General features: G+C 44.7%; 1 protein-coding gene across 1 annotated transcript in view; it reads left to right on the forward strand.

Annotated features, from left to right (window-relative positions):
• KIF26A (kinesin family member 26A) overlaps positions 1-17594 on the forward strand; it is a 171412-nt gene extending 153818 nt beyond the window's left edge. The window contains exons 10-16 of the mRNA XM_063118120.1: positions 67-226; positions 1433-1595; positions 3113-6461; positions 11844-12034; positions 12547-12567; positions 13939-14089; positions 16274-17594. Coding sequence (XP_062974190.1) covers positions 67-226; positions 1433-1595; positions 3113-6461; positions 11844-12034; positions 12547-12567; positions 13939-14089; positions 16274-16452 — 4214 coding nt within the window. The 3' untranslated portion in view covers positions 16453-17594. The remainder of the gene's footprint in view (positions 1-66; positions 227-1432; positions 1596-3112; positions 6462-11843; positions 12035-12546; positions 12568-13938; positions 14090-16273) is intronic.
• Positions 17595-23014: the final 5420 nt, after the last annotated feature.

Here is a 23014-nt window from a genome sequence, read left to right on the forward strand (position 1 = left end):
AATAGCCCAAGCTATCTAGGCAGTTCACAAAATCAGTGACTAATTTGTGTTACTGTTGCTTTTCAGTGTCAGGTGGTCGCAGCCGTTTACATCTCATTGACTTAGGCAGCTGTGAGAAGGTGCTAAGCAAGAGTCGAGATGGAGGCGGTTCCCTCTGCCTTTCTCTGTCTGCATTGGGCAGCGTCATTCTGGCCTTAATCAATGGCGCCAAGCATGTGCCGTACAAGTAAGTGAATTATCCTACCCATGTCAGACTCATGGCCTTTGACCTGATTTCCAGGTTGCTTTGCAAAGCCTCCTCGCTTACCTATTGGCGGTGCCAGATGGTGCCTTAAAAATGATGGACTTTTAGATGTGATGCATTTCCAACTTTAATTGTTTCTCCTTCAAGTGGCCAGAAGAGATTCTGCTGCATCTGAGTGACATACATATAGTTGCTTCCTTCAGTTGCTTGCTCAGTTTAAGGAACATTATTTTGAGAAAGTTTGTCTTCCTGAGTCTCTTATAAGGTTAGCAGGCATACCTTCCCCATCCAGTTTTGTGTAGGAATGAGTGAGAATTTACTTCGGATCGTTGTTGGAAAAAAACTTGAGATTTTTTAAAAATAATGTGGGAGAAACTGAAAGATACAGATTTGTCCAACTGCACTCAGGGCTTTGAATGTTTAGTTCTTAAAAGTCTGGGTTGGAATACCTGTGTATTCACCCATTTCAGCTGCCGAATTAGGTTGGCCATCTCTTTTTTCTGACAGTCACTTCACCTTTAAAAGCAGGGACAACATGGTCCTCCCAATGTTGGGTATAGCTGTACCTATTGCACTTGGTGGGTGCAGATGGGCGAGAATTTCGCTTTCGTTTATTTTTTATATGAATTAACAAAATGTGCAAATTTCTTCATATAGGAAACGGAAAGTGAGTTGTTTTTTTTTTTTTAAAAAATGAATACAGAATAAATCAAAGCTGACTAATTCGTCCATCCATAAGAATAATTTTAAAATAGTCTAAGAGCCAGTGTGGTGTAGTGGTTAGTGTGTTGGACTGGGAGTCAGGAGATCCGGGTTCTAGTCCCCACTTGGACATGGAAACTCACTAGGTGAATCACAGACTCTCATCCCAACCTACCTCACAGGATTGTTATAGTGAGGATAAAATGAGAGGAGGAAGATTATATATGCTGCCTTGGATTCTTTGGAAGAAAAAGACAGGATATAAATGCAATAAAATAAAATAAATATTCTAAAATAAAACATTTGCTGATTCTGTTGAGCAGAGTTAGAGTTAGATTGCATTCTCCTTTTTGAAGGATCATGGGCAGGTTTAATGTGGGGCTGAGATTTTCCCTGCATAGGCCTGTGATCAAAGAGACATAGCATGCTTAGCCTATCGAAAGAACTGTAAATAATTGCAGCTCCTCATTTATACGTGTTCCATAGGGACAACAAATTGACAATGCTGCTGAGAGAATCCCTCGGGAACATCAACTGTAGAACAACCATGCTAGCTCACATCTCGGATTCCCCAGCAAATTATGCAGAAAGTCTTATGACTATTCAGCTTGCTTCTCGTATCCACAGGATGAGGAAGAAGAAATCCAAGGTTGGTGCACAAGTGCAATGAAGCAGTGTTTGTTATCTGGGGTCTGTTGGTATCACATGCCAGCCCACCGTGGGTTATTTAACTCACAGTGGCCCCGTTCAAAAGACACCTTAAATCTTGGCTTTAACCATGGTGGTTAAGCCAGAAAGCCAAGCCGTGTTCAGAAGACACCTTAAACCCTGGCTTTAACCACAGTGAATAAGTCTTTTTGCCTTATTCACCTTGGTTAAAGCCGTAGTTTAAGGTGTCTTCTGAATGGGGCCATTGAGGCTGCAGTGCATGTTGGATGTGTATAGCCACCAGTATGAATATGCAACTCGTGCTCAGGAGCTGTCATGTTGTGTGAACCTCATGAGCATGGATTGAACAACCCTCGCATAACCCAAGTTTGTTGGGTTTGCACATCACAACAACCTCTGAGCTAGTGTTGCATATCAGACTTGGTGTCCATGGGTGACATGACTCAACGGGTTTTAAATAACCCATGATAAGCCGTGGTGTGTCATGTGAACCTGGTCACTATCTCCCAGATCCAGAATGATGGTCTTAGCTCTCATTGCTTGTTTGACCACATTCATGGTCTCCCACTGTCAGACCAGCTTGCACACCAGCTGAGGTTGGTCTTGGCACACCACTGATCAAGCCAGAAATCATAATGCTCTGCAAGCTGGTGGAATCACATGGCTACAGCCTGTGTACTTTGTGAAATTATACCTCCTCGATGTGAAGTGGTTTTGTGCAAGGTTCCTTCATTGGGATTATGCCACACATTGCCTGATCCCTTTTCGCCTGCTTTTGGGGTATTGCTGGTATTCCCTCATGGATCACCACAGTTTCTGTGTAAGTTGAAAGAACCAAGTGCCCTGAATCTGTTGTGAGGAACCAAAGATAAGTCTTTTCCTTAAAGCAGTAATCAATGCAATTATATATTAACCTTCTGAAACAGGGGTAGGCAACACGCAACCCAGAGGCTGCATGTGGGCCCTGTGGCTGTGAGTGCTGCCACCACTGTTGGGACCCCCATACGGCTGAAATTCAGCAGTTCTGATGCAAAACTATATCAGTGCTTTGCTACTGAAATTTGGCAACAAGCCGCTAAAGGGATTCAAAAGTGCCAAATTCACCTTGTTTTCAAGCAAATTTGGCCCTTTGGGGTCTCCATAGTAGCTTGTTGCTAAGGTGTGGCAGCAGGAGTGTGCCCCTGGGGGGATTCAAGGGGTGGAAAATCAAGCCGACATAACCCACCTCTCAATCGCAAATCTTTTGTAAACTGCCCAGAGAGCTTCGGCTATGGGGCGGTATATAAATGCAATAAATAAATAAGCCTAGACCACTCAATTGCCCATTCCTGTTCTAAAAGTTTCTCATAAGTGTTTTACACTGGAACTGTTTCTAGCAGGGTGTGGAGCAGGAAATAGGAAAAAGGGATTCTTAACCTGCCTTCTTTAGCATTTAATGTTAAAAATGCCTTTTAATTGTGTGTGTGTGTGTGTGTGTGTTTTAAATACAATTTACAGTATGCATCCAGTTCATCTGGAGGAGAAAGCTCATGTGAAGAGGGCCATATACGAAGACCTCCTCATCTGAGGCCTTTCCATCCGAGAACCATAGCTCTTGATCCTGACATTCCTGTACTGAATCTTTCCAGCGAGCCTGATTATTCGTCCAGCAGCGAACAGTCCTGTGACACCGTCATCTACGTAGGTCCCAACGGTACAGCTTTGTCGGACCGGGAGCTGACGGATAATGAAGGCCCTCCAGAGTTTGTCCCCATAATCCCTTCCCTGAACAAGAAAAGAAACAAAGACAACTTTGGTCTTGTGAGGAGTTCTGACAAAGATCATTTTAAGTGTAACACTTTTGCAGAGTTGCAGGAAAGGTTGGAGTGTATCGACGGAAGCGAGGAACCCGCTAAGTTTCCCTGCGGGGAGGTCTCCGCTGCATCCTCCAATGGCACGGTCCCAATGAGTGCAGAAAATGGACAGTCTAAGCCCAAAACATCCTCTCCTCCCGGAGGATTTAAAAAGCCACTTTTGCAGGAAACGGGCCCTCCGAAGAAGGGGCACAACCTTTATTTCCAGCACAATGGCAGCAGCCCTGAGAAGAAGGCACCTCCCTCGAAAGTGGAACACACCAAGCAGCAAGTCAAGCCCGAGGCAAGGAGGGTGGATTCGGATGGGGAGAAAGAGGCAGCTACTGAGCCCCACCAGTTACCAACATGTAACGGTGCCGGGGATCCAGAGTCGAGCCAAGGTGCTGCTGAACTGGTTGTGATAGAAAAACCTTCGTACGTGAAAAGGCCTTTGCCCAGCCCTGCACCCCCGCCCCCGCAGCAGCAGGAGTCTCCACTGAAGAGTAAGCAAACGTACTTCAAATTCGACCACAGCAATGCAGTCAGGACCCCGCCGGTGGGGATGAGTAAAGCGGCTGGTGAATCCGAACCGAACACTGAAGGAAGCCCGTTTTTGGCAACCGACAACACAGAACACCCAGGAGACGGCATAGAAGTGCATCGGTTCCGGTCTTCTTTCCGAGGCAAATGCTTTGACCGGGATATTTTGACTACGACGGTGACTTTGCAGCAGCCGGTGGAGCTCAACGGCGAAGACGAACTTGTGTTTACGGTGGTTGAAGAGTTGTCCATCAGTGGGATCCTGGATAATGGGAGGCCTGCCAGTATCATCAGCTTTAACAGCGACTGCTCTCTGCAGGCCCTCGCGTCCGGGTCTCGGCCAGTTAGCATCATCAGCAGTATTAACGATGAGTTTGATGCGTATACCTCCCAGGCAAGCGCCACTGGTGTGAACATTGATATTGTTGTGCCCTTCGCTGAAGACCCATTCTCCAGCAGTAGTAGACGTTCCTCCATCAGCTCATGGCTAAGCGAAGTCAGCATCTGTACAGTCGGGAGCGATGCAGGCCGGTCTGGTGATGGTTTCCTGGTGCAGTCCTCTTACGGCTGCAGCAAATCCGAGGAGCCTTTTAACTTGAGTTCTCCTAATGCCCCCGTTCCCTTGAAAGCTGCCCTGAACGATAGCGGCTTTTGCTTTTCAGAGCTGGAGGGCGAGAGCATGAATTCAAGCAAAACGTTGGTAGGGGTCAGCAGAAGCCCTCAAAACTCCGACTTAACCAAAGCATCTCAGACAGAAAGTGTTCTTTGTGTCGTCGATCAGCCAGCAAAAGTTCGGCCTTCCAACTCTCAAAACACACTGGTGATAGAAACCTTACATTCCAGTCTTCCTCGGAGAACGAAAGCTACCTCAACTTCGACCCATCACACCACCACCACCCTCAGTTATAAGGAACTGCAAAAGCCGCATGTGATGTTTGAAGATCCCTGGTTGGTTCGTACAGACAGTCAGTTGGAAGCACATGCTGCAGCCCTGCTGCCATCTCTAAACACGCAAACGCTCAGTGCTGAGAAGCCGTCGGCGAAGTCCGCTCAACAATTTGGCAGCTTGGCTAGGCCAACGAAATCCCAAACGATGCTTGCGTGCTCGCAGAGGGTTGTAGATGGTTGCGAAATGGCCTGTAAGTCTTCCAGCGGAACTGCGAAAAAATCCGAAGCCATCACGAAAATGCCGCAGCTCAGAAGAGGAGCCACCACGCTGGGCGTGGTTCCTGTGTCACACAGCAATGGCACTGCGACGGAAGGTATGAGCAGGGGAAATTCTGAAGCTGCTTTTGCCACCAGCAGCCTGAAGAAGAAGAACGTACTGCAAAAACCCAGCATGTTACCCAGGCCGAATGGGACAATACCTCCGACGCCCCCTGTGCGTAAATCCAGCCTTGAGCAGAAAAATGGCGGGATAACAAACGGAGGGGGCAAAGCTGCAGGATTGGACCCTGCTAGGGCCACTACAGGAAAAAGTGAGGATGAGGTCGATTTGCGATTGAGAGGTGGGTTATGTGCGGCTGAAAACCTCAGTAGCCGATGTAACCTTAAAGGAGACCACTCTTTGCCTAAAGCAACGTCAAGTTTGAAAGCCAAGACATCAAAAAGTGAAGCTGCCCATCACTACGGGAGCCACATGTCCCTTGAAAGATGTGATAGTCTGACGTCTGTTGGATCCAAGGGGAATCCAATTAGGGAAAGTGGCAGTGGCAGCATTAGCAATGGCCGAAACGGTCGGTTGGTCCCAAGGCTAGGAGTTCCTCCTGTCACTTCTGGCCTGACATCACCTCCATCGTACACCACACCTTTACCCTGCAAAAACAGCCAGGCGAAAAGTGCTGCAAGCCAGAAGGCTCTAGCCAACGGGAATAAGAGCCGCAGCCTTTCGGCCAGTGGGTCCAAGTCTCTGAGCTCCTCTGTGAAATCGTTAGCTCAGTCTGTTGGGAAGACCTCTGGGGTTCCTTTGAGTGGGAAAGCAACTCCACGATCCGTGCAAGGGGTAAGCAGTAAACCTGGCCGAGGGACCATTATGGGAACAAAACAAGCCATCAGGGCAGCCAACAGTCGTGTTAATGAGCTGGCATCAGGCAGTTCAGTCAAGATGAGCCATTTCCGGGGCTCGACAGACTCTGACAGCGGTAATGACAGTGGAATTAATCTAAGTGACGAGAAGTCGCAGGTCCTGGTGCTGCCATCTCCATACAGCAAGATAACTGCCCCGAGAAGGCCTCAACGCTACAGCAGTGGGCATGGAAGCGATAACAGCAGCGTCCTGAGCGGAGAGCTACCACCAGCGATGGGTAGGACAGCTCTATTTTACCATAGCGGTGGCAGCAGCGGCTATGAAAGCATGATCCGTGACAGCGAAGCTACTGGCAGCGCATCTTCAGCTCACGATTCCATGAGTGAAAGCGGGATGTCCTCACCAGGTCGCATGAGAAGTTTGAAATCCCCAAAGAAAAGATCCACAGGTAACACAAAAATAAACCCTAATGTCAGAATGTTCATTATCTTAGATTGAAAAGTTTCTAAAATAAGCCAGTCAAAGCCATGCGCTCTGGGATCATGAGGTCAACAAGATGTTGGATAAAGTTAGGTAGGTAGCACGTTGGCTCTAGCTTAAGAGGCATGTCACCAGCATGTATGGCCCGCCTTCCCCAACCTAGTACCCTCTAAATGTTTTGGACTACAGCTCCCAGTATTCCTAAACATTCACCATGGTAGCTGGGCTGATGGGATCTGAAGTTCAAAATATCTTGAGGTTACCAGGTTAGTGAATGCTGATGTATGGTCTTATGAAGGATGCTGATCTTCAAATCTGTGCTTTTAACTCCCTAAATAGCCAGTGACGGATATTTTGGGCCAGTTGTTACATTGTGGGAGAGAGGTGTGATTGCTGTTCCACTGTGGCCCTATCCCATGGCACTCTGGTAATAGGAGATCACATGGGAGGGGTTGATGTTTCCCAAAGCAGCATTGTCCCACCTTCAAGAAGGTATTGGAAATAACCATGTTCTTAGCTCTTCCTAGATGACCTTGTATTCTGATGTTAACAGAGCTGTGTGGGAAGCAGCCATGGAGGAGCAATAAGCACACTGCTCCTAAGATATTGGCCCACATCCCATCCATATTTACTTGGAAATAAATTCCACTGATTGATTTCTAAGCCTGATCCCCCAATTGTTGAGCTCAGTTTTCACTCCAGGCCGCTTTAAGATACTCCTCTTTCCTCTTCTCCCCCACCATCTCTTCCTCACCTTCTCCTGCCTGGGGCTGTATTAGTTGCCACCTCAGAACCACCTCTGCTTGTTCCTGGGCTCAGACTTTTCCCTGCATCTTTTTTTCTTCTTCACATAGTTGTGCAGCTCTGCTAGTCTCCAGTAGCAGCAGCAGCAAAAGCTGCCTTGTTCCAAGTGAAAGGACAGAGGAACTGCAGTTATTGCTGCTGGCTCTCTTATACCCCCTTCACTGCAGCCTCAGTTCTCCTTTCTCAGCCTTTCTCAGTCTTTTCTAGTTGCTAGCACCACTGCAATATCTCCTTTTCCGATTTTTGATGCTCATTCTGTTCCCTCCCTGCAAACCCACAAACTGTCTGGTTTTCCCTGTTGTCTCCTGTTGCTGAAACAAAACGAGATGTGTGTGTGTGTGTGTTGGAGGGGATGTGTGGATGGCTGTGCATGGGGGGATGTGTGGGTGCATATGCGTGGGGCAGATTTGGGGATGGATGTGCGTGGGATGTGCATGGGGGCATGTGAGAAAGAGAAAGGTAGAGAGTGAATGTGGATGGGAACGTATTGATGGATGGATGTGTATGAACAGGAGATGTGTGTGGATGGATGGATGTGAACGCAGAGTGAGTGGATGTGGCTTTATCTCCAACCACTTCTGGTATATGGCCTCTGGACAGTTTTTCACCCTTGGGGTGAAAAAGCTTTCCATCTCTGCTTCTAAGACGCTGTGTTTATTTGGAAGCTAACAAAATATCTTTCTAGTGGACTTTCATGCAGACTTTTGATTGGCAGGTCCCCAAGTGAAAATTAAAGTGATGTAAAAGAATTTGGTAAAAACAATGCGCTAAACTTTGTGATTAATGCTGCTAATTAACTACAAACCTAAGGCTTTCATTAGTTTTACAGCACATTTAGACAATCAACTGAAATTAGAAATAGATTGGAGATTGACTAGTGTAATCAGTTCCGAGTGGCTTCCTTTCACAGAAGAGTTTGCTCAGTCTAGCAGGCCCCCTCCAACTTTTGACAAAAATGGCTAAGGGTTTATCTAGCTTGATCGTGGACAAGCCAGATTAGAGAGCAAACCATTTCTACGTAGTCTTGAGGCATGTCTTGCTAAAGTGGCTGTTCCCCAACTTTTTATTCATTTTTTCAGTAAAAGCAGGCTTCCTAATAGGAAAAGGAATATTATTACAACAATAATGAGAACAATAACAATATTGCTGCCACCCAAATGGCTTATAGGTATAAGGTAACTTACTCTAGTCTATGACACGTTGCCTAAATAAATGCCTTTACTTTTTTAAAACATATACATTATTTTGTACTACTCAGGTTGATCCATCTTGATTCTTTAGTAATCATCATCATCTACATAACTAAAAATGGAAACTCAATTTTCGTGTGTGTGTATGTGTGTTTATATATTAGGGTTGTATGAGAAATTCATTTCAGTTTATTTTTGATCAGGGTTTGCCCAGTTTGGATTGAAAACAGACTGAGACATAACGATGGGGTGAAAATCCTCCTGGGCCCACTAGGGCAGTGGACGCCCCTGCGTCCAGCCCTCATGGGCCCAGGCGGGTGTCCCTGGTGGATTTTCACCTCAACGCCAAGGGTTCCGCCCTGACTGACACCCTTTTTCCTTTTACCCTGCTGCATTAATGGAGTCTGCCATTAATGCAGGAGGGGAAAATATGCAATTTCCCCAGTGTTGGAGAAATTGTGTTTGTCTCTCCCTCACTCCCCGCTGATGTGGGCCTTAAAGGCCTTATTAAAAGGGCTTTTAATATTTATTTATTTTATTACATTTATATACTGCCCCACAGCTGAAGTTCTCTGGGCAGTTCACAAAAGTTAATACAGTAAACATTAAAAAGTATACAAAAATTTAAAAACCATCAGAAACATAAAAAACAACAGTATAAAAACATCAGTATCCATTTAAAAAGTTCTGGGGTCCGTTAAAAAACAAACTTAGCATTTTTAAGTGCTGTTAAATGCCTGGGAGAAGAGAAAAGTCTTGACCTGGCGCCTGAAAGATAACAGTGTTGGTGCCAGGTGAGCCTCATCAGGGAGATCATTCTACAGTCGGGGGCCATCACCAAAAAGGCCCTCTCCCTTGTTGCCATCTTCCGAGCTTCCCTCGGAGTAGGCACTCAGAGGAGGACCTTAGATGTTGAGTGCAGTGTATGGGGTAGGTTCATGTTGGGAGAGGCGTTCCATCAGGTATTGCGGTGATATATTAATGCCCCCATCAGCAGGGGAGAGGGGGAGAAATGAAATTCTTAAGGTTAGGGAAATCACGTATTTTCCCCCTCTACTCTGATAGTGTTGGTTGACATTAGATTGGAGGGAAAAAATACACATTTTCCCCAACCTTGGGGAAATCGCATTCTCCCCACTCCAATGCCAATTGGGGCCTTAAAGACCCTCTTGATCCAAGGTTTTAACAGGGCCTTTAAGGCCACAATTGGTGCGGGGGGAGGCAAAGTGCGTTTTCCGGAAAGTGCGCAATTCCTCCGGTACACTAATGGTGGAAAGTGTGCTTTAATGAGCGCTCAGCCGGGGCGGCCCCCAGAACAGGGCCGGCCGAGCATCGCTCAGTGAACTTATGGGGCGAGTGCGCTGCGTGTTCTCTATCTCCTACTTAGACATAATCTACAGTCGAAGTTTGTACATTTTGGAGCTTGCAGTGCAATTCGCAGGCCCCCCAAAATGAGTCCAACGGCAAGGGGCACATTTGAAAAATGCACACGGAAAGAATACATACTTCTGAAAAATGCACAAATGCTCTTTAATCAATGGGAGAAGAACACATTCATTTCAAAGACGAGTATAATGGATCTATACATTTGGGAAAACGTGCACAGCTTTTCATGCGAACAGAAAACCCCCCAAAGCTCTTAATCTGATAGGACACGAATTGGAATGAGCTTCAAAATGGAATTCAGAGAACTTTGATGAGCTCAGATTTTGCTGATTCGCACATCCCTAGTGTGTGTTCATGCACACACATACCTAAGCGTGAGTGAGTGCATCTTGGTGTACTTCCAGATCCTGGTGGCAATTTGCTTCATTCTGTGACCAATCCATTTAAAGACCTGGTTTCAGCCTTCACAGCTGTTCTCTTTTCATAGCACATCAACCTCTTAAGTCTCTCCTGCAAATCAATATTAACAGCTGTGTAAAGTTGCACACATATTGAGAAGGTATTACAGGCTGATGGATTTGTATTTGGTTTTGCCCCAGGAAATGCTTTATAAGGTCTTTCTTTTTAAAATGACAAACAGTTCCTTTTTCTCAATTGGAATTGTCCTCTGTCAATAAATTGCAGCTTACCTTTTGGAGTGCTTTAGTGCTTTGACACTCCTAATATATTCAGAAGTTGTTCTAGGTTTTAGCTTAGGGGCGGGCGGGAAGACTAGCAGTGCAATCCCAGGCTTATCTACTTGGAAGTCAGCCCCATTGAGTTCACTTGGATGTAATCCCAGGTTAGTGAGTATAAGACTAAAGTGCAGTCCTGTACAGATCTACTCAAAAGTACATCCCATGTGCAGTAAGCATGTGTAAGCCTTACAATCCTATACATCAAGGTTGTATAGGATTGGATAACTCCTTTAGAGTTCTCACTGGTTCCCACCGAAATTGAAGCCACCAAAATCAGTCTCCATTGATTTTGGAGAAACAAAAATAATTCTTCATGCAGCGGCCCACATCTCCTCCTCCCTCCCATACTGATGACGAGGACAAAATGTGTGACGTGATGTCCTTGAGGCGTAAATCTCCACGTTTGCTCTTCACTCCATTGGTGATGTCGCATCACGTATCTTGCTTCACAAAATATTGGCAGCGTGGGCGGGGGGAGGGGAGAAATCCTTGGACCAGTAGCTCCGTCAGTGGCCAAATGTTGCTCTAACGTAAGGCGCCAACCTGCCCAAGCCCCGTTTGGTGTTCCGTTTCATGGTCACACTACAGGGTATGAGAGAACATTGGGAATATTGAGCATTGGCTTTTCCATAGATCCCAGGGCATTGTCTGAAAGCATATGAGGCTGCCGCCTTGCTGAAGCTAAGCAGGTCTGCGACTGCTCAGTGCTTGGAGGGGAGACCACTTGGACTGTCATCACATGGGGGGAAATCGCGTTTCCTTACCGTCGCTTCTTTTAAAAGAGGAAGTAAACAATTTGCACGTGGCCCATTCAGTGGGCTGTTTTGATCGCGCTGCTTCTCCTGCACACAGCAGGAGATAGCGGCAACTTCCATCTTTAAAATAAATTGGACTTACTGGGGTGTTTTTTTTTGTGGCGCAAAGAAAACTAGAAGGGGCGGGAGGCCGAGACATTGTGAGAGGGAGCCGCGGAAATCCATGAGTGCCCAGTAATGAGCGTGCGATAAAACGCTTGTCTGATGGAGCTCTTGGAATCTCATGCATTCACCTTGAGTTCCACGATGGAAGAAAGGTGGGACATAAATGTAATAAATAAATAGATACAGCATGTAAATGGTAATGGCCTGTAGTTGGATGTTCTTGTTGGATGGATTGGGACGTATATGGCTTTGTTTAGAGACAAATGCGCAAGAGACCACATTCCCTTTCCTCCCCCCTCCATCTTCATCTCAGGTTTCCAGCGCCGTCGACTGATCCCGGCTCCTCTTCCTGATTCTGCATCCCTGGGGAGAAAGCAGAGTGTTGCCGGCCAGTGGGTTGATCTACCACCCTTGCCGGGCACTTTGAAAGAGCCATTTGAAATTAAAGTTTATGAGATTGATGATGTGGAACGACTACAGCGACACAGACAAGAAGAAACTGAGGTCAGCACATATTTTATGGCAACACTGGACAATTTAAATTATACACACACCATGTACAAGGCTAGATTGTTGCTCGCACGCTGGCGTGTGGCATCGGGGGGGAAGAACAGACTGCAGTGGGCGCATGATCGCTATCCTCTTTTTGTGTGTGCCTTTCATACGTTGGGGTGCCTTGCCCATCGAAAATAATTGCTGCCTGCCATTAATTGTGTTTTACGTAGCTGATGGGGAGAGTGGAGAATATCAATTAATACATTACGAGAAGGCTTTATAATCATTGCCTGCCTGATGAAACTTTATGGCCCTTTCTTCACTAAAGGGTCATTAACTCTTTATGTAAATGGCATAAAGTATCCCGGTTAGAATTCTGTTAAATTCAAGATGGTGTGAGTTTAATTTACTTGTAATTGGCAAAACAATCCAGTTAATTCTAAGTTGGTGACAGGAATGGCAGACATAAGTTTGATACCCTTTTTAAAAAATAACTTTTCTCTTGTTTCCTTTTGCAACAGCCTTTCCAGGATGTTGAAAAGGTAAGTCCTGTCTTTGGATCTGCTTTACACCAGACAGCTAACGTAGGATTCGTAATTACCATGCTTACTTCTGTTGTGTGAAGAGGAAAGGGGAGCAAATTCTGACGGAGGGGATACAAAGGTCTAATCTACACCAAGCAGGATATTGCACTATGAAAGTGGTATGAAAGCGGTATGTAAAAGGCAGGAGCCACACTACTACTTTATAGCACTATGCACTGACAACTGTTGCGGCCCATTGACACATGTCATGTACCGCTTTCATAGCAATATCCTGCTTGGTGTAGATTAGGCCAAAGTGGCGTGCAGTTGCATGGAAGAGGCTGTAGGCAGGAAGAGTGTGCATAAAAAACCTTTTATCTTAGGCCTCTTAACACACACACACACACACACACACACACACACACACACACACACACTTATTTAACAGCCTAGTAATACTTTTTTTATCTCCGTGAATATTTTAGATCTTTTCTTATTCGTTGCTTTTGTTGTTTCAGTCTCCCACTGCTATAAATTGTATTTTAATTGTCATTTTATATAGTTGAGTTCTACGCATATTGTTGTTTTTATTTTGTGTATTTGCACATCGCCCTGAGAGCGTTAGCTATAGGGTGATTCATAAGCCAAATAAATAAATAAATACATTCCTACGTGCATCTAATAAATAAAATTATGTTGGAGCATTTGTATTGGAGAAGCGGCATGGGGCGGGGGCTGCATAACCCTTCCCCGGCCCTTAGCTTCTTCTCTGCAACCTTTCCTGCAGCCACTCTCCCCCTCCATCCCCACCACAAACATTCAGGTATGATCCTGCCTTTCCTGATCAAATGGAGAAAGGCGCTTGGGGGCAGGGATTACAGAGGAAAAGTTACACCCGGAGAAAAGCTTAAGCACCCATCCTGCACTTTTCCCCTTGTGAATGCCCGTCCCGCCTCCTCTTCGTACGCGAGTCAAACGTTGGCTTGGGAATCTCTAGTTCTGCCTCCAGATTACGCCGTTTTAGTTTTCCTAACTAAATTATATTTACTCTTAGCACTGGGGAGAGAAAACAATTTCTGTACATATGGTTGTAATTTAAGAGTATCATGGGGAAGTACATTAACTCAAGGAATGGCAATAAAATGCCTTAAGTGCTCGTAGCATGTCGCGTTTATTAGATTAGCATCCATGAAAGTCCACTTCCAGCAAAGGGAGCAGGGTGGGAGAGAACCCTTCCGCTGTTTAATGTTGCATGTTTGTGCTGCACTTTAGTAGTTGAAGCTGAATGATGAAGGCTATAGGATTTGGGGGCAGAGGGAGAAGCAGGCAGATGGCCAGCAAGAGTCACAGGTCGGCAATTTTTTTTTTATTTTTTTGGTCTCCCCAAAGGGCCTGATATATTTTAATACGAAGCTGAAAATTCTGGAGCGGCGCCATCAGCGGATTAGAGAAGTGAAGGCAAAGCACGAACTCTTGAAGGATGAGTTGGAAGAAACGAAGTGCAGGTTGATGTTGGATCCAAGCAAGTGGCAAGGAGAGTGTGAGTATTTTGGGGGCTGATAACAACAGTGGGCAGTATCCAATGGAAATTACGTTGCCCTAACGGAAGGGACCTCTAGCACAATGCCAGTAGTATATTAGCTTGCGCTATGGGTCATGTCAATTAACAAACAATCCTGGCATGCCAATTAATGCTATTGGCATTGCGCTAGAGGTCCTGTATGCTAGTGCAGTGTAACTTCTATGAGCACTCGTGGTCACATTGGATACTTCTAGGGTTGGACAGACTCACCTGCGTTTGACTCGTTGGATGCCCACCTCGTGCCATTGTGCGAGTTTTGAGGTCCGGTGAGTAACCAGTGTTGCAAGCCCATCCGCCCTTGTATAGAACCTCCATTGTGCGCAAAAATGGAGGCTCTGGAAATTATGTATTTTCCCCATTGTGTACATGGTGGCTGCAAATACATAATTTCTGGAGCCTCCTTTGTGCCGACGGACCGCGGGCAGAGGCAGGTAAGGCCCCCCTCTCCCTTGGTCCCTTACCGGGACTGTTGTGATGAAGAGGGAATTTCACCAGGTGCTGCATGCATACAATTCACACCTGCTAAAATTCCCATTTTTATACAACTGTTGAAGATACAGGAGCCCTGTCCTCCTTTCCATGTGGTCACCCTATTATCATCAAACTTGGCCACCTCACAACTCACTGTTAATTCCAGACCATTTTTGAACAAGTTAAAAAGCATTAGAGATACTTCTTATATGTGTCATTGTGAGAACTGCCTATTCCTATTCTTTTCCTCAACCATCAACCCCATGTGAGTATGTCCTCAAGAAGCCATTTTGTGTTGATGCTACATTGTTCAGGGAATGGTTGGCTCCCAGCACTTGTGGAATTCCACAAAATATGGCTACACGCTGGTCTATTCCATCTGATTATATCCTCTCCCTGGCTTGAGTGGCAAGGCACTGGGGATAACAGCAAATTAATTAATAAATGAAGTTTTTGTTTGACATTGAGAGGTTTTCCACAGTTGGGTGCTTGCTATTATAATAACCATCATCAAACAAAAATGAAATAAACAACCATAGAGCAAAATTCATGTCCCATTGGCATGGCTATTCTTTTGATTCACAAGATAGGCTGAGTTTGTTGCTACTAGGCCCACCTCTCATTCCCACTCACACTCTGCGATGCATCTCCAAGAATGTGGAAGGGGTGTGTGTGACCAGTTCCACAGAAGACTAAGGTCTCATCTTCACCAAGCAGGATATTGCACTATGAAAGCAGTATAAAAGGCAGGAGCCACACTACTGCTTTATAACGGTATTGAAGAGCACTGATAACTGTTGGGGCCCATTGACACAGACCTTATTTATTTATTTATTTATTGCATTTATATACCGCCCCATAACTGAAGCTCTCTGGGCGGTTTACAGAAGTTAAAAACAGTAAACATTAAAAATAAATATACAAAGTTTGAAAACATAAAAAGCATAAAAACACAGTAACCTTATCAAAACAGCTATTCTGGGGTCCGTTAAAAACGAACAAACTCAGCGTATGTTAAACTTTTGTAAACCACCCAGAGAGCTTCGGTTATGGGGCTGTATATAAATGCAATACCACGTTCATACCACTACATCCTGCTTGGTGTGGCTCCTGCCTTTTATATACTGCTTTCATAGTTAGGGTGACCATATGAAAAGGAGGACAGGGCTCCTGTATCTTTAACAGTTGCATAGAAAAGGGAAGTTCAGCAGGTGTCATTTGTATATATGGAGAACCTGCTGAAATTCCCTCTTCATCACCACAGTTAAAGCTGCAGGTGCTCTGCCCTCTTTTAAATCTGGTCACTCTAGTATAGCTCCTGCAGCTTTAACCATTGTGATGAAGAGGGAATTTCACCAGGTTCTCCATATATACAAATGACACCTGCTGAAATTCCCTTTTCTGTGCAACTGTTAAAGATACAGGAGCCCTGTCCTCCTTTTGATATGGTCACCCTATTCATCCTGCTTGCTGAAGATGAAGCCTAAGGGAAGCTAACTCCTACTGCAAACTCCTGATGCAACTTGTACGGCATGTCGCCCCAGGGTGAGCAATGGCTGTGGACAGTCTGATATAATTCCTGGTGCCCAGGCCATTCGTCAGGTGTGCAGTGCTAACAGTTTTGACTGCTTGGATACTGAGTGGCTTCTCTCTCTCTCATTACGCCAACAGTTGAGGTTGACCCTGATCTTGATAAGGAGTCGCAAGATTACCTGGAGGCATTGGAACAAGCGACTGATGAACTGGAGCAGTGTGTGAATCTGTGCAAGTCGCACGTCATGATAGTCACCTGCTTTGATATCGGAGTGATCTGTGACACCCAGGATGGAGCGCGGGAAGTGGAAGTTTGAAGGTGGTTTGGCAAAGGGACTTGAGATGGAGCCAAACTTTCAAAAGATGGTGAGGAAATACGTGTATTGGAAAGTGGAGGTGGAAGCATGAAGACTTAATGCGACGAAGAATGTTGTCAAAGCCTGAAGCTGTCGAGGAATTAGAATGTTCTAAACCTTTATGGTGCCTCAGCAACCTAGGAATTGTACAAAGATCACACTGATTTCTAATAAAGCAGCAGAAGAAAAAAACTATTAAGAACCAACTCTTTTTGAAAAGCGGAAGTGCCTTTACCGTTCATTTGTGACTTGTTTTCTTGATTTTGTATTTGTTGCTAGAATTGAAACCAGCAAACCTAAACAGACCGTAAAATGTATTCCTATGAAATATTTTATACTGTATAGTGTAATTTATGACTATATGTAAAAACAAAAAACAAATTGTAGCAGAAGCAATAAGTAAATTATGTTTTCATACCTGAATTTGCCTCCTTGTTTCACGGAAAAGCTGGTTTATGTAGCAGAACAACAAAAAAATAAAAAAATAAATTGTATTATAATTGCTTTTTCATGGTTTAGGATTTGAGATATTTTTATGAACATTTATCTATTGGAAAGGTTGTATTATGAAATTTCAGAATGCTTGGTTTGTATTCAGTTTTTGTACTCTTCCTTTTTCAGATCATGGTGAACATGATTTCCCCCCATGTTTTCTATACAAATATTAGGGCTGAAACATTTGGTCGATTAATCAGTTAGATTAGTCGACTAAAAAACCTGATGATTGATTAAAAAGGTGCCTCCTGATTAACCAAACAGCAGATTTTTAAATGTTGTTTAAAATTGTTTTTAATAGAAGTACTTAATAAAACAGGATGGCAGGTACCATCACAGAAGAAACATTTCGTGTTCTCTCTCTCTTACCCATACAGGAAATGCCTCTTCCAAGATGGCGTTTGTGAGAGTAATTTTAAAACGTAAGGAATATGCCTTTCCCCCCAAAAACTGTTATTTTTATTTGTATGCAAACGTATGCAGTTTTAATCTAGTAATTTAATTGATTGATTAATGGGCTAAAACACATACAATTGACTGAGATTTCTTTAATCAAGTGACAGTCCTAATTAATATATTAACTGCTTAACTACTTCCATGGGCCACATTCCTAACAGCTTACTCGAGAGAAGTCCAATGGGGTTACACATCGATAGGCATACTCCAAAAGAGTAACCAAGAGTAAGCAGTAAGAACCTTGGCAATGAAAGACCAAACTATGCACAGATGCCTCCATTAAAATCCCTACGGCTGCTTCTTCTAGTCAAAGGCATTTTGGGAGTCAGTGTTTTTCAGCAGAGAAGCAATGAAGCTTAACCCCTTTCCCCCACCTGCTGCTTTTTCGCGGTGAAGGAGAGTTGAGACAGAAAAGCTGGTGGGAGGGTGGTGGTAGCTAAAGCATTCCACCTTGCGTCTTCCTTTACTGAAATGTGGCTTTGATTAGGGCTGGTCAAACATGCAATGTTTGAGTTTATTGAAGCTCTCCAAATTCTTCCTTTCACGTCATTTGAGTTCCTGAAACGAGCATCTTTAAAAAATAGAAAAGGGGGGAAAGTGCGCAATTTCCCTCAATTCTAAAAATACGACTTTTTAAAAATGCACAATTTCCCCAAGTTAAACGGGCCATTTCACACGCACACACCCAATTAGGTAAAAGCATGAATATGCAAATCTGGGAGGAATTTTCCCAAGTATGCACTTCTGAACGAATTTGGGAAATTGCGACAATCTCCCAAGGATTGCATTCCTGCTCATGTTCACATTCAGGATTGCAAACAGTACCTCCTGAGCTTCGACTACAGGAAACGGCTATGTGGCTTTTGTGTGCGCAATTGTAGTTTGGCCCTAACTTTGATAATTGACCTCATTCATCACTGACTCCTTTTTCTAGAATTCCTCAACCTACGGACTGGCATTGCATGCCAGCACCCCACTGTATCCGTCCTTTTCCATTGGAATCCACCCTCAAATGATCATCACCTGGGTTGCCTCTTGGCTGCACAACCTGGTGACAAAAGCCTTCTTGAGTTGGGTATGGCCCACAGGATTTAAAGTTGCTGACCCCTGCCTTAATCTAACCCAAGGAAGTCTGTAAACAACACTGTGGCTTTTTTCTCTTTCTTCTGAGTGCAAGAATTAAGAATAATGGACTGGATCCAGATTTGGTCATACTGAGTATATCCATTGAAATCAATCTTAAGTTAGATTTCACAGAGTCTACATTAACTATGGCTAAGTCTGAATCCAACCCCGTGTTTACTACCAAAATCACAAGGAAGTGGGGTAAAAAGTTTTCTTCTTTTGGTAAATATTAAGTTAGGTCCATATTTTTGTATAGTTTTGACAATAAATATAGCATTTGCATTTTATGAACTTTTATGAACAAATATATCTTTTTACAGTTTTTCTAAGGAAGGCAAACTCTCAGGATTGTTTCTAGACATGCTGCATGAATCTTGTGCTTTCTTCTTTTTTTTAAAGGAAACCACTTTTTCAGGTGGAGACTGTTAGATAAATTGTTGCCAAACAAAATAACTTTTGAAAAGGTTTGATAGTGTATGTAATAATCCCATTTCATAAGGAACCATATTTTCTGATCATCTTGCTTTGTATGGGGTTGGGTTTTCCCCCCCCAAATCCTTTGTATAAATGTATACAATAATGGCTTGCTTCAGCTTTTCCATGTGAATAAAAAGATACATCTATTGTTAATATGCCTCCTGATTTCTCTGAGCAGGGTATTGGCTTGTCCTGTACTAGCAATTTATTTATTTATTTATTTATTACATTTCTATACCGCCCAATAGCCGGAGCTCTCTGGGCGGTTCACAAAATGGCGAACAGGGCATTTATTTTTATACCACTCAAAACAAGGAGTGTAAAGTGTACCCTACAAATAGTTAAGGTACTTCCACACTACACAGAAAGCTCAGCTTGGTGCATATACATACATGCTATTATTAGAAAAATCTGAATTAGGGATTGCTTCATTCAACACTAGACCCATGACAGATGCAAGAGCTCAACAAACCTGTGAGACAGGGGAGGGAAATGGTCCCCCCCCCACATCCGCCACCCTAGGGTTAATTCAGTGGAGGCTGGTGGCTCTGTTGTCATCTGCACGGCGTTTCGGTCATAAATGGTCAAAACTCTAAAGGAGCCATCCAAGGTGCAGAAGTCATTCTTCCGTAATATAGGCTTTAGCGTACATGAACGAGCCTTGGGCATACAACGGAGGCAGAACGGAGGCAAGGAGGAGCCAGTGTGGTGTAGTGGCTAGAGTGTTGGACTGGGACTTGGGAGATCTGGGTTATGGAAGCTCACTGGTGGCTTTGGGCCAGTCACTGACTCTTAGCCTAACCTCCCTCACAGGATGATGATTATATTTATATTTATTGTTGTGAGGATAAAATACAGAGGAGGATCATGTAAGCTGCCTTGCAAGAGAAAATAAGGTGGGATATAAAATGTAATAATAAGGAGGTAGGAATTTTTTGTTTCAGTTTTTGTTTCAGTTTTCAAACTCACTACAGTTCCTCATTATATCCAGACTCAGGGAGCTTTTGATTAATTTAAGCCACAGGTGGGCAACCTATTACGCTACATGCGGCCCTTGGAGTCCTTGAGTGTGGCTCGCTGTTAGGGTGCCTGAACCCCTGAATCCCCTCAAGTCCTCTGCTCAGCTATTTGATGGGTTGTGAGGAGTGCGATTGTGAAGGGCAGGAGGCATGCAGGGTTGATCCTCCTCGTTCCAGTTATGCTCCTCCCTGCTCACCAAACGGGATGCCTTCGCGATTTAAATCATGCCCCTCCCTCCCTCCCCCTTGAGTTGATTGGCACTTTCTCCAGCACCAATCATCTGGACTACAGGGAAGAGGGGGGAGGGATGTGCATTAGGATCTCAGCTTGTGGGGTTGGGAAATTTAAACCTCCCATTCATCACACACTGATTTGGGAGAGAAGAGATACTCAGGTGAATGTCTTTATAAGTGTGTGGGGAAAGGATGTGTATGAGAGAGAAAGGGGTGGGAAGCAAAGTCTGGCCCAGGCTGTACCCCCCCCCCCTTTGGCCGCACACAAGGTGCCCTACCTGTCCTATTTTTAAAAATAAATCACATTTTCTTAGCAGCTGGGATTACTTTGAAATAAGTTTCCATTGGTGGTGGTGTTTCATGTGTTGAGACTCAGCCTGCACTTCTGCCTTGTACTCAAGTGTCTGGGGCATTTTACATGTCCTTTGCCATGCCTCTCATAGCAGCCATTTTGTGATGGTGCTCATGACAGTTTCTTGAATTGCCAAATGTTCCCAAAATGTTGCCTAACCTGGTTGAAGGTAAACAACTCCTGAGGGTCAGGTGTAACAATGAATTCTGTAGAGTTGAAAAGCCTAAGTGAACGCTTCCAGTCTTCTCAGGAAAGGGGAGGGGACCATGGATGAACCTCCAGTTTTGAGCCCTGTAGTCCAAAAAGGCCCATTGAGTGCAACATGACCTGCCTCTTGAAGTCATGCTGCTAATTTCCATGCCCCCATTCTATATCATTGACTGTCGCCAGGTAGAAGTAGTGAAATCCACTTAAGTCAGGGATGCCCAACATAGCACCCACAGGTGCTACGTGGGCAGTTCCAGTGGCACCCATGAAGCTCTCCCCTCCTTGCAAAAAATAAAATAAAAATGGGTTGGTTAAAAAACCTTGGAAAATGTCCGGGCAGTCCTTTTTCTCTTTCTAGCCTTGTTCTTTCTCTTGCTACACCCTTCTCCCTCCCAGCCCCTAGTGCCACTGCTTCCTCCTCCTGGTTTGCTCACTGTTTCTCCCCATCCTAGACTCTAGCCTTACTCTTTCCCTATCAGTTAGCCTTGCTGTTTCCCTGTTCCTCTCAGCCTCTAGTCTTGCTCTTTCTCTCCCCTCTACCACTTTGCCTTGCTATTTCCCCCTCCCTCCTAGCCTTGATCCTCACCATTTCTTTCCTCCACCCCTCTTTAGCTCACACAAGAACACAAGAAGAGCTCTGCTGGATCAGACCGAGGATCCATCTAGTCCAGCGCTCTGTTCACACAGTGGCCAACCAGGTGTCAATCAGGGACCATCAAAGCAAGACATGGTGCAACAGCAACCTCCCACCCATGTTCCCCAGCAACTGGTGCATATATACTTGCTGCCTCGAAGATTGGAGATAGCACACAACCATCAGGGCTAGTAGCCATTTGATAGCCTTCGCCTCCAGGAATTGATCCACCCCACTTTAAAGCCATCCCAGTTGGTGGCCATTACTACATCTTGTGGTACTGAGTTCCATAATTTAACTATGTGCTATGTGAAGAAGTCCTTTTTATCTGTCCTGAATCTCTCACCCATCAGTTTCATGGGATGACTCCAGGGTTCTAGCATTTTGAGAGAGGGAGAAAAATGTCCCCCCATCCACATTCTCCACACCATACATAATTTTGTACATCTCTATCACATCTCCCCTTCGCCTCCTTTTTTCCAAGCTAAACAATCCCAGCTGTTGTAACCTTCCCTCATAGGGGAGATGCTCCAGCCCCGTGATCATTTTAGTTGCCCTTTTCTGCACTTTTTCCAGCTCTATAATAACGTTGTTGACTAGCCAGGCCCCCATGGCAGCCATTATGTGACTAGCCACATCCTCCTTGAAAGCCCTTTTGTTAGGGTGACCATATCAAAAGGAGGACAGGGCTCCTGTATCTTAACAGTTACATAGAAAAGGGAATTTCAGCAGGTGTCATTTGTATATATGGAGAACCTGGTGAAATTCTGTCTTCATTGCAACAGTTAAAAGTGCAGGAGCTATACTAGAGTGACCAGATTTAAAAGAGGGCAGGGCACCTGCAGCTTTAACTGTTGTGATGAAGAGGAAATTTCACCAGGTTCCCCATATATACAAATGACACCTGCTGAAATTCCCTTTCCAATACAACTGTTAAAGATACAGGAGCCCTGTCCTCCTTTTCATATGGCCACCCTACTTTTGGGGTAGTGGCCACAGCAGTTTCTCAAATTCCCAAATATGTCCACAGGTCCCAGAAGGCTGGGGACCCCTGAGATAAGTAGTTCTAGATGTTACAGAGCAGGAGGGCAGAACGTGATGCACAGGGAGCTTCGGCTATTGGACGGTATAAAAATGCAACAACTAAATAAATAAATCTCCCAGCAGTCATGTTTTTCTTGCAACCTGCTGGGTTTGAAAGCTGTGATGGAACTGGGTGGTTGTGTGGTCAGTCTGCCTGCTCAACTGAGTACCATTTGTTTCAGAGGGAAGGTATTTTTTTCTCTGCAAAACCCACAAACGGAACGATGAAGCACGTCCATTGGCTGGGAACAGTGGAAGTTGTAGTCCAACGCAACTGGAGGGCACCAGGTTGGGGACGTCTGTTTTAATTGAATGGTTGGGTGTGAGTGTGCAACGTGGCCTTAAGCAGCACAAGGAGGGTTACTTAGCCGGTGGCAGTGGAGGCTGGTGGCTCTGGTGGCAGTGGCAAGAAAGGGAAAAGATCCACCAACACTCCTGAAG

The sequence above is a fragment of the Elgaria multicarinata genome, chromosome 2 (genome assembly GCF_023053635.1).
Source record: "Elgaria multicarinata webbii isolate HBS135686 ecotype San Diego chromosome 2, rElgMul1.1.pri, whole genome shotgun sequence".
In the NCBI taxonomy this organism is placed as follows: domain Eukaryota; kingdom Metazoa; phylum Chordata; class Lepidosauria; order Squamata; family Anguidae; genus Elgaria; species Elgaria multicarinata.